General features: G+C 39.2%; 1 protein-coding gene across 2 annotated transcripts; it reads left to right on the top strand.

Moving 5' to 3' along the window:
- The first annotated feature begins 1,858 nt into the window (after positions 1 to 1,858).
- LOC140395116 (nuclear factor interleukin-3-regulated protein-like) lies at positions 1,859 to 11,794 on the top strand. 2 transcript variants are annotated; one of them, XM_072482563.1, is made up of 2 exons: positions 1,859 to 1,963; positions 8,638 to 11,794. In XM_072482563.1, the coding sequence occupies exon 2, from the start codon at positions 9,001 to 9,003 to the stop codon at positions 10,060 to 10,062; it is 1,062 nt and encodes a 353-aa protein (XP_072338664.1). In that variant the 5' UTR covers positions 1,859 to 1,963; positions 8,638 to 9,000; the 3' UTR covers positions 10,063 to 11,794. The 2 variants fall into 2 exon arrangements, with proteins under 2 accessions (XP_072338664.1, XP_072338665.1); XM_072482564.1 differs by lacking the exon at positions 1,859 to 1,963 and adding an exon at positions 4,860 to 4,986.
- Positions 11,795 to 12,094: the final 300 nt, after the last annotated feature.

Raw genomic sequence — 12,094 nt, 5'->3', positions numbered from 1 at the left:
GAGGGCGAATGCCTGAACCATGTGTGCGAGGCTAGAGTTGAAACAGCTAAAGGCTGTACACAGAGCGCAACTGATGAAGTCAAAGATGAGCCGGTTGTTTGGGGGGGTGGAGGATATTTGTGAGCGGTGTGGGAGTGGTCCAGCCAATTACATACATATTTTCTGATCCTGCCTGAAGTTGGAGAAATTTTGGAGGTTGTTCTTTGGCATCATGTCGGTGATCTTGCATGTGGATTTAGAGCCCATTCCCCGGAGGGCCATATTCGGGTGTCAGACTTGCCGGAGTTGCAGATGGGAGCGAGGGCAGATGTTTTAGCCTTTGCGTCGTTGATTGCTCGCAGGTTGCTGTTTGGGTGGAGGTCAGTTTTTCCACCCTGTGCCTGGGTGTGGCTGAGGCATTTAATGGAGTTCTTGTCCTTAGAAAAGGTGAAATTTGCTCTGGTGGGCATGTGAGGGGTCTGTAAGAGATGGGGTTTGTTTATACTACATTTCAAGGAGCTGGTTACCGTCAACTGTTAGGGGCGAGGAGAGAGGGTGAGGTGGGGTGTTTGGTTAGGGTGTTGGGGGGGTGGGGGAGCCGGGTTCAGGGTTTTGTGTTGGTTTTACTTTATCATGTTGTGTTTTGGATGTAAAAATGTTAAAAATTTGAATAAAAATACTTAAAAAAAAAAAAAGAGTTGTGATGGCAAAACAGTGACGTTATGTCATAAATCAGCTTTAATCTCATTAAATGACAGAACACGGGACTAAAAGGCCTACTTCTGCTTCAATGTTCTGAAAAGACAAGTTTGGTGCAATACTAACATACCCAGAATCTTTCACTCCGGGGAGGGGAGGGGGGGTTAGCTTTTGAGTGTTGAATAATTATCATTGAGATGTGGTCGAAAAGTTTAAGTACACCGCTGTATAAACACATTGCAGTTTGCAATTTTTAAAAAAAATCAGTAAGAGCCACTTCAATGGCAGTTTCCAATAAGCTTATTCAAGTCGATAGGTTTAGGCGGTAAACTCTAGGTGGTGTTATAGTCAAGAAATGACAAGTCGAACACTGACACAGTGACTTAATGAAATGCATTATATAATAAATACATCAAATTCATCAGATGATTTCTCATGGCTGTAATAAGGGATTGCCCGTCAAGAAATAGATATGTTTCAATTTTGTCAAATGTTATTTCTACATTTGTTTTTGAATTAATTGATGGGATTATGGGGGTCACTGGCAAGGTCAGCATTTATTGCCCATCCCCAATTTCCCTTGAAATACAACTGAACATTTAAGGGGGCATTTAATAGGCAATTACATTACTCTGGGTCCAGAGTCGCATGTCGGCCAGATCCGGTAACGGTGGCAGATTTCTGTCCCGAAAGGACAATAGGGAATCGATTGTTTTTTTTTAAATAACGATCTGGTTATTTATTAATCACCGTTACTGAGACTAGCTGATTTATTTCCCCGAACCGGATTTAAATGTCTCGGCTGCCGTGGTGGGATTAAAAACTGTAATCAGTGTAGACTTGTCAGACAGGTCTAGAAAAGTTATTCCAAAATTAATTGTGGACCGGAATCGCAGCCGTTAACTACGCTCGCGTATTTTAATTCTGAGAATATCAAAGACGAGTTTTACTTTGTTTCTTTGCTCTTCCTGTTGCTGGCATTCAAACTATAACAAGTCAGCGGATCATGCTGAATTCACCCCGCCCTCTTGTGGCCAGTGTGAATCATATTACTGATTCATTCCCTTGGTATTTCAGCCTGATGCATGGTAACTGCGCTGTAAGCCACTGTTACGTAAAGACGGCATACCCTTTTCTTTTTAACACGTTTGTTATGCAAAAACGGGTTGACCCATTAACACGCATATCTGCACAGACTTGGCCTCCAGGTTCTTCTCTGTTCTCCGAGGACCGGGCATGGGTGCATTCAAATACTTAAAAGATGCTCAGCGGTGAGATATTTGCGGTAAGTGTTTGGGTTATTTATTTACTGTGCATTACAGTTTGAAACAATAACCTAATCGCTTTTCTGTTTTTTTTTCTTTTTAGCACTTTTCATATTGCGTTGCGAGTCTTTTACACGATACTGGTGAAATGTGGGGTGCTATGTTAATGAATGCACGATTTTGTGCGTTTTAACTTGTTTTTAAGTACTTTACATGTCTGCATATAATTCCATCACCAGTCTGAAATGGATAGCGGATAACAGGAATTCGATATTCATCCAAAGATTTACATTATCGAAATATAGTCACAAAGGCCATCTTTGCCCAACTTCTGATGTTGCAATCTGAATGTCCTCCCTGCCTGTGAGAGGGCGGTGGAAGCAGATTCAATAGTAACTTGCAAAGGAAACAGGATATATACTTAAAAATGCAAAAGAAATGCAAGGCCATGGAGAAGAGACAGGGATGGGACGAATTGAATTGTGCTTTGACAGAGCTAGCACAGGCATGTTGGGCCGAATGGCCTTTTGCGCTACCATACTTGATTGCATGAATGCCAGATTCGGTTGCAAACAGCGTTGAGAAATTAGACAGAAAACGGCACTGAGGTCAAGCTACAACCACGGTATGGAATCACAAAAGTCTGAGGAATAGGCTGCAATGCACAGGTATGATTGGTGCAGGAATGTCTGGTTTTCTTCAACGTTTCCATTAAGTTTTGGTTATTTCTTGGACACCTGCTCAACTCTTATGCAATAGGCTCCATTAAAAAGGCGCCGCTCTCCATGTCATCAGAAAATAACATTCACCTGAGGAAGGAGCAGTGCTCTGAAAGCTAGTGATTTGAAACAAACCTGTTGGACTTTAACCTGGTGTTGTAAGACTTCTTACTGTGCTCACTCCAGTCCAACGCCGGCATCTCCACATCATCAGAAAATAAGGCCTTTATTTTTTTAAAAATCTTACTCCTTTCAGAGTTACAAAGTCAATGAAGACTGGGCCCTTAATCCATCTCCTTGCTTGCTCCAAAACTCAATTCAAATTATATCCAATTCATGGACTCCACATAGAGACATGCAAGATCCAAGCTTTGGTCTTAGCCAAAAGACTGAGAAGCTGGGCAAACCACCTTCTGGATCATAGTTCACCAGGTACCATGGCTATAAATTACCCTGAGATACTAAACTCACGATGCAGCTAAATTAAGACATTTGTGTCCTAACAGGTGGTACAGGAATCCTGCGAGCCCCTATGTAGTCAAATGGACCCTCCAGATAAGCTTTCTGCTTAATCTTGGTTCTTGAGTTATTAGCTTGTGGTATATTCTAAGTATTAAAAAAAAGTAATGTTACTATCATAGGAAGGATTACTTCAGACGTTTTTTCATGTCCAAAAGTTCAAAACAGTCTATATGCTAGCTTTGAAACATTGATGTGAAGTTGAAGAGACTGTGTACCTCTAAAGTTCCAGATAAGAGGCACAACCATTATGTCTACTTACTTTAATTAGTATTCACTGACAAAATGCACTTCTTACTGAAACAGAAACCTCATGCATGACCCTTTGCTACCACAATGTACACATTTAAGATAAGCATTGTCTAATGCTTGTGTAATTGGATTTTTATCTGTGTAATGCTCCCAACCTCAAGAAAATACCACTCATGGCAAAAAATTGAATTACTCTGTTCCCTCCAACTCCAATTAAATTACAACAGGTTCAGATATGATGTGTTTTAAAACAGCTCACTGCTCTACATCAAAAACTTCATTGCAGTGTTAATGTTTGCCTACTTGTGACACTGATAAAGATTATTTTTAAAAATAATGCAATCTTAATGCTCTTGAAGTGCTCATATTAGGTTTACTGTAATACTGCAATTAGTATTCATAATTAAATAAAATAAAAACTTGCGATTTAAATGTTATTCCAGAAAGCGAAACCAATCAGTAAAGGTAGTACTACTTCACGTACTCTTCGAAAGTGTTCATAGTTCTGATGGTAAAGTTTAAATAAAATCAGATTAAATATAATTTGTTCTTCACCCTGTGCTCTAAATGACTGTATTTGCAATGCTCCATTTCCCCCACGCGTCCCTCCTTAAAATAAAATTCGGTGCTTTCACATGAAGCAGTAAATATTCCCTATATGCACAGATGCCGGTTGTTTGTGGCCAAGCCCTAAACATATGTGACAGACTATGTTGTGCCTGACTACGGTCCCCACCTCAGCGTGCGTTCAATTAAACTTCCAGTGGGGACCTCGAGCTGGTCATCAGAAATGGTTACAATCAGCAGTGGTCAACTGCGGTCAACTATAGGATTCTTCCATCTTTGATAAGTAGAAATAAAAGGTCTAACTTTGCACTTTGCTGCTCTGGACATGACTGTCGCGCCAGGCGGTGCACAACCATATGTAAATCCCGGCTTGTTTTAACCATTTCGTGATAACGTAGAACTCAGAAACAATGAAACTGTTAGTTTTCAGTGTAATTCCCTGTCAAGCGATGGAGCACAATTTATTTATGCATTTGGTAAATGGTAAAACTTTGTTTATCAAATAAGGCATTTTTTTGGAAAAAGAACCGCTTCTTAATTCGAGCTTGGTCACCTGAAAAACACTTGCCCAGCTACCTTTAAACTTAGATAGTGCGCTTTTATAGATGGTGAATCATCAGGGATTCTTATCATGGAAGAATTATTGCGTACATTGTAGATTGTAGCTTAAGTTTCGTGGAAAATAAGAGACTCGTAGGCTAGATTTTCCGCTACTGTACGCTGTACACTTGTGAAAGTGTCATGCAAATTCTGCCAGCGTAGGTTGATGGCCCGCCCACTAACGTTGGAGCATGTCTTCTATAGCAAACGTTGCTTGAGCATATGTAACGTTTGCTTTTGAAAGAATGGCACTGCATCACAAAACTGAAAATACCCTTACATTAACATATAAATAATGTAAACACTTATCTGATTTATTGCACTCCTACTCTTCTGATCCCTGAAGCCCCAAACAATTACAAGATGAAGATGTTAATACGTTTACCGTAAGTACTGGTACCAAACACACTTATTATTTAATGTTGATAAGATTTACATTCATAAATGTATAGTTTTTAATGTTGTAAAGTAGGAAGGACAAATTTATATATTTAATGATGGCAAAGGGCCCATTATGTTTAATATATATGCACATTTAACCAATACGCTGAAATGGAGCAAAATTGTTATACATTATAATTGATAAGTAAACATGAAAGGGCATAACTTTGTTTTATTTTATTTTAGCACTGACTTATTTTTATTATTCAGCTTAAATGATACATGATGGCTTAGTTCTACATCATAATATTGTGCAATTTAAGGTCCACATTGTATTTATATGTTGTATTCTTACCACAATTGGATAACAAATGTTACTGGAGCACAGTACAAATTATTATCAAGCTATCGACCTGTAAAAGTGGATTTATTAAAGCAACAATCATCAAATTTAGAACAACGACCCCATTTATAATCAGAAATCCTTGTGGTTGTTTTTGGGCCTTCGAATAAATCATAGAATCACGACAGTGCAGAAGGAGACCATTCAGTCCATCGAGTCTGCACCAACCCTCTGAAAGAGCACTCCATCCAAGCCCTTGCCCTATCCCTGCAACCTCACCTAATCCACACTTCCCTGGACATAAAGGGGCAATTTAGAATGACCAATCCATTTAACCTGCATGTCTTTGGACTGGAAGGAAACAGGAGTACCCAGAGGAAACCCAAGCAGACATGGGGAGAACATGCAAACTCCACACAGTAACCCAAGGCTGAAATCAAACCGGGTCTCTGGCGCTGTAAGGCAGCAATGCTAACTACTGTGCCACCATGCCACCTACTTGAGCCAAATAATTTGAGCCAGTTGGCACATCAAAAATCTAGGGTTCACTTTACCATTAGCAGTTTTGAAATTACTTGTCATGTCCTTACACTATGGTGTGAGATCAGTACTCTGGCTTCATGTTATTCAAGGCAAACAGAGGAAGCATACAGGAAAATAAGTCTGCTCATTGGCACCCAAAATTAATGACGTTAATTGTCTGAGAACAATAAAAACTTGAAAATTTACTTTAAGAGGGTTCATGGAACTTACAATTGATCATGTAAAACTTTTGAAGCTTCATTCCACACCAATTGCTCTTTTGTTTCACTGCCATGATCAGGAAATTGCTGCTGATCCCGATCTCCCCCTGCTTTTCTATATATTTGATTGAAGCGTCTTCATATCCATATTGTATGACAGTTTATTTTATAGAAAATCAACAGTATGGTATGGGCCAAAATAGATAGGTTACGGGTGGGATAAAATCTGAATATGATTATAAAAATGCAAGACAGTTCTTAAAAACAGTAATGCAGAGAAGTTGGGTGGAATTATTTTTGGAGATGGAATAAAATGGTTGCTTGACAAAAACTAAGTTAGATTTAGATTTTAAAGCCTATCCCCCTTTCCTAAAGCATAGTGGCATAAATGAATATATTTTTCCTGAAAACCAACTTACCCTGCTTTATTTTCACAATTGCCGCCTTAAATTTGTATGTAACTGTAGGTGTTCAAAAACAACTCACTGTTTCCCAGGACAAACAAAAACCAGCTTCAAATGTTGTTTCGGAAAGCAGGGATTCTTGGCAATGTCGTGCATAACAAATATTACATTTTAAATTTTCCTAAAACGTTCACTGCAGAAAGGATCCCCACTCAATCCTTCTAAACACACACATAATTTATTCTTCCTTGATGTTTCTACAGCTTTGAAGATACAGAAGATCCTAAATAATATATTTTGGGAAAAGATTATTCATTATATTTTGGGAAAGCATTATTTTATCTGGATGAAATTCAATTGAAATTGTTTCAATTTACATTTACATGATAAAACTATGCTGCAAGAATTACTATTAGATTAAACACAGCTTTAAAGTTAAGTTTCTTAAAGTGGTACCATTTACCCCATTCTAATTCCAGTCCAAACTGTTGAAATTCAAAAGCTGTCAAATGCATGGTAGAAATCTTTAGATAATAGACAGTATTATCTGCTCTCTTCTCCAGGAAAAGAGCGTTAGCTAAATTCTGCATAATTTAAGTGCATCATCCCTTTTAGTTGCATTTTATGCACAAGTGACTCACTCAAAGTAGTTCCATACCAAAAAGCATGGAAATGGACAATAAGTTCAAATGGAAAAAGTTTCAGCAGCAAATCTAAGATTCGTTTTTCTAAACTGATGTCAAATTGATAATGGCATCAGTACTGTAGTGCACAGAGACCGTTAAGAATTAGCCTCGAATTCTCATTTTTAATCTGTAAAAAATGATCCAGATCGTTTAACAGCCAAGATTCACAAGTAGACAACGCAGCTTTCCCTAAAATCAACACTCAAGTGTTAAATTATCTCTCCTAAAGTCTGAAAGAAACCAATCTCCATCAGTGTAGATTTTTAAGTCCTTAATTTTGTTCTTAGAAATGCGATCTCACTTTTGTTATCAGGATCTATTTTGTGTAGAAATGACACGTGGGTGTTTGTTTGACTGTTTCAGTTTCTTTGAAAAATGTCTAGACATGGAGGTGGAACGCTAAGTGTTGGACTCATCGTGGTTAATGTAAAATTCTTGAACATTTTCATTTGGTTCTTCCAAGACGAGCAATCTCTCCCTCGTCGCAAAATAAAAAAATGCCGGTTCATTTATATGCGCGCGGGAAGCAATAGAGGAAAAGTTGAAGTAACTCAGGTAAATAAAACATGCCTGGATGTATTCTAACCTGTTGGTGCATTTGAAAGGCTGGTCGAATCTCTGAAACAGACATCTTTCACATTTGCGTATTGTGCTGTCACCTCCCCTTTGAACCCTCCATATGTGTTGGCATTGCGTAATCTGCAGAACTCGCCCATTAAAAATATATAGTTGCCGATGCAGGTATGAGATAAGCAAAGGGGCGGGAAAGAGAGAATGGCGAGAAATTCCTCTCTGTGAGAATGTGAAGTCAATCAATTCAAGAGAGAAAAAGGTTGTCAGTGAAATAAGAGGAAAAAGATTGATAGTAGGAAACCAGAACAGTAAACTAAAATGGAATACAATGATACAAGTGGGGGCCAGAAAAGTCGAGAAACAGAGATAAAGCGCCGGTTCAGCTGAAAGGGAAGTTCTTTAATGTTGCAGATCTTTTAGTTATACTTTTGTTAGTATTTTAGCAGTTGTAGTATTCAAGAAGCACGACTAATCTCTCATCAGATATTATTAGGTAATAAACAGCCAAAAAATGCTTCCGCGGAAGGCACCATCAGCCCACATCTGAAAGCTACCTGTGAAACTCATAGTTGCAGCAAGTATTGAGGTTGACTGATCTCTGCAACCAAAGTGGACAGCTTTTGGGGACTGCTAGTTTATTACACTTTTTGGATAACAGTCCAGTTATCATACTATGAAAGAGCACTTAATTGTAAATTATAGGGATGAAAACAGTGGAAACAAAGACTCCGGTCTTCCTTGTACGGAATTAACAGCATAAAACCCCTCTGAAGTTCACTCACTCTCCCCTCCCCCCAAACTTTCAATCTTGAGTTTTTTTTTTACAAAATCACTGACCGAAATTACCTCCGTGCATTAGCTTACACCGGTGCAGCGGCTATAACGATGTTCATGTGTTTTTTTGCAGATGTTATAAACTATAATTCGGCGTCAAATTGGAAGCAAGTGCCAAGCCGCACTCAGCAACTTTGAAGCAGCGACTGGGCCAGCACCCCCCTTCCCCCCCCCCCGCCTCGCTGTGAGAGGTGCGCATGCGCAGCAGCGGCCGGCGGCTGAAGGAGGCGCCGCCATGTTGGACAGGTAGTTGGAGTCACCAGGCAGCGTGTGAACCCCTGCAGTGAACCGCCCGATCGCCGACTGCTTCCCTGACGGCCACTAGACTTCCGTGCTTGAAAACGAAAGAGGAGAGGGGACATTTATTTTCTTTTTTAAAAGAAAAGCACAGCCCAGGGACAATCCCTCAAAAAGTGCCGTCGCGCCCGCTCTCGCCATGTTGTCCACACTCGACGCCATGGCGGACCTGGAGCCCAGGCCGTTGAAAAGCGGCGGGTTCCAGGGCAAGCTGAATTCCCGCAGGAAGAGGGAGTTCATGCCCGAGGATAAAAAAGACGCCTCTTACTGGGAGAAGAGACGGAAAAACAACGAGGCCGCCAAACGGTCGCGCGAGAAGAGACGCTTCAACGACCTGGTGCTGGAAAGCAAAATGTTGTCGCTCAACGAGGAGAACGCCTGCCTCAGGGTCGAGCTCCTCACCTTGAAGCTGAGGTACGGCCTCATCAGCTCCACGGTCTATGCCCAGGAAGCCCAGATCCTGCAAGGCTGCATGCAGAAGTACTTTGCAAGGCAGAGAGCGATAGAGATGGACCCTCACTTTTTGGAACTGGACTCCCCATTTGTGAGGGATGGCTGCTGCCACAATCACACGAGGTATACCCCAGTACGGATGCCTCTCGATCCCATTGATTCCACTTCTCAACATACACGAGATAGCCCACTTCACACAAAATGCCCCAGCCCTGCATCGGTCAGAGTGCAGAAGCAGTACCCATTAGAAATTTCGACGGATGAGTCCGCAATACATAAAGCCTCGTTGAATCAGTTAATATATTCCAGATACCCACATACATTTAATGAGATCTATCCCTATTACAGGCCTTCAAGTGCTTCCCCAAATGCAACAGAGGCGGATAATAAAAGCAATAAAAGAGAGTCCGAAGATGATGCAGAAGATGAACAACAGGTCCCTAAAATGCATCCTTTCACTCCTGTGAATAACTGTAGATTTGAATATTCCACAAACTCCAAGTCAAATAATTCTGCCCTTCCTCACAAACTGAGAATTAAGGCAAAATCAATGCTTGCAAAAGAAGAAAAGGATGATGCAGAATTTGATCTTGAGATGACATGGAAGGAAGAACCCGGCCTTGCAAAGACTAGAAGTGCCTCATTGACTGAGATTAGAGACATGGATGTGAGTTTTTGTGGAGGCATTTGTAATTACAAAGCAGCTTTTAAACCTGTTATTCCATTATCCATTTGTCATTCAGTTTAATTGAAGGTTTCACCAATCATGACCATCCATTGAACTGAGTTTATTCAATGTTTATTAATACTATTTTCCTGAACAATATGCTTTTAAAAAGTCCTATTTGGATAGTGTAGTCTTAAATTGTACAGCAAGTTAAAGCATTTTTAAGGCTCAAGGGGCTGGATGGCCCACTCCTATTTTTATACCTTTTGTTCCTAAACTTTTGATAGATTCATTTTTTTAAAATCCGTGGCACTGTGATATTGGTAGGAGGAGCAGTTCAAGAAGTATGCTTTTAGTGAGAAAGAGTAATCAATTAAATTGTAGCTATTATGCTTTTGTTAAATGTTCCTATTAATAAATTTACTTCATTTATACCACTGGAATTTTTTCTCTGATCACTGTTAGCAATACCGTAAGCAAGCAAAATTTTAGTGAAATCATAAATACACTTTAATAAAATTAATTTACAGATTTGATAAAAACAGCGATCATCAGAATGGAGAATTATAAAGTAGATTCTCATGGTGTAAGAATAATACTATTAATGTTGCTGTCAATGGCTTCTTTGACTTGCCTGTTTTGAGCCACATCCAATCTGATATGTTTACTGATATGTTTACATTTGTATGGACTGCATAAACAAAAGCAAACTATTGGGGGAAAAAAAGCTCATTAGAAAAACAGGCATAAGTCAATTTGGCTCGTGAGGGAAGATTTCATATAAATAATTTCTTCTGAAGTTGTTAAATTTGGCATTAATGCAGTTCAATTTATGCTAAGTCTTCTGTGCCATGTGATCCCACATAGTGAGTGGCAGGCTGAACTAGACTTGACACTGCTGACCCAAACCTAGAAGTGGCTGTCTATCATTCATTTTAAAAATGACTTGCTAACACCTGTGGGAAAAGAACTGGCAGATTTGTTCATCACTAATATTATCAACAGTAATTTCTTGGCTTTGAATTTAGTGAATCCTTGGCTGACCTATTCTGTTCACTAGTCTGAAAGTGATAAGTAATCTTGTTCCTTTTCTCCATCTTGAGGTGACATGCTCAGAAATGAAGCATGGAATATGGCTGTTTTCTTTAAACTCACTTTTTCTTGTTACAGCCTGCATCCATCCATAATACTTTAGATGTGAGCAAATTCGTTATCTTAAATATGTAAAATAAATCTGTACAGAAATGGCTATTTTATTTATTTGTTTTTGATTGATGCTGTTTGATATTTTCCTTGTATTGATGTTTAATTACATAAACCGTAACAATCTCCATGTAAAGTAGAAAAAGGTGACCAGATTGTTTAGAAGAATTCATAAAAACAGCAATTACATGGATTTATAAGGCAGTTATTCAGTCAGCATTGCCCCAGGCAGTTCATTGGTTAAACAGAAATGTTTTAAAGTCAAATTTCTTCATTTTTGAGAAAAGATCTCTTATTAATGACTTCAGGAGTGAGAGGTGAAGAGAGGTCTCCTTGAACTTTTTAATAGTTTTGCTGTTATTTTAATGCTTTAGCTATTCATTCCTTTTGCAACTGTGTAGCTATTCATTCCTTTTGCAACTGTGTATCAGTTAATTATGAATGAAGAGATGGAAATAATTTAGATGAGTATCTTAGACATTGGCTGAGACATATGCCAGAGAATCTGACCATGCCACTGTACACGTCAATTCTACCTGTTAAAGATGTAATTGAAATTATTTCAAATGAACAGAAAACCATTAAGAATTAATTAAATTAATGCCTTAAAGCTAGTTACCAGGTTCATTATTGCTTTCTATATTTTTCCTTTTTCTCAAAGGCAGGGGCAGTGTTGTGGCATGATTCACAGGAAGTAGTACCTCAACAAAGTGACTGATTCATTTTTGAGTTCAGACATTGAGAACTGAAGTTTCTATGGGTTTTACAACTGGGAGCGGTGGCAGGAATTTTCAGCTACCGCCATGTTCGCGCCTTTGCAAAATTTTCTATGAAACTAGATCAGGGAGGTGACAGCCAGTTGCTCACCAGCAGCAGGTAGCGGATTAAATTCTCCACTGAGGGTATTTGT

Source organism: Scyliorhinus torazame, chromosome 18 (genome assembly GCF_047496885.1).
Source record: "Scyliorhinus torazame isolate Kashiwa2021f chromosome 18, sScyTor2.1, whole genome shotgun sequence".
NCBI lineage: Eukaryota > Metazoa > Chordata > Chondrichthyes > Carcharhiniformes > Scyliorhinidae > Scyliorhinus > Scyliorhinus torazame.
Note: the sequence above shows the minus strand (reverse complement) of the source record. Positions and strands in the feature narration are given on the sequence as shown.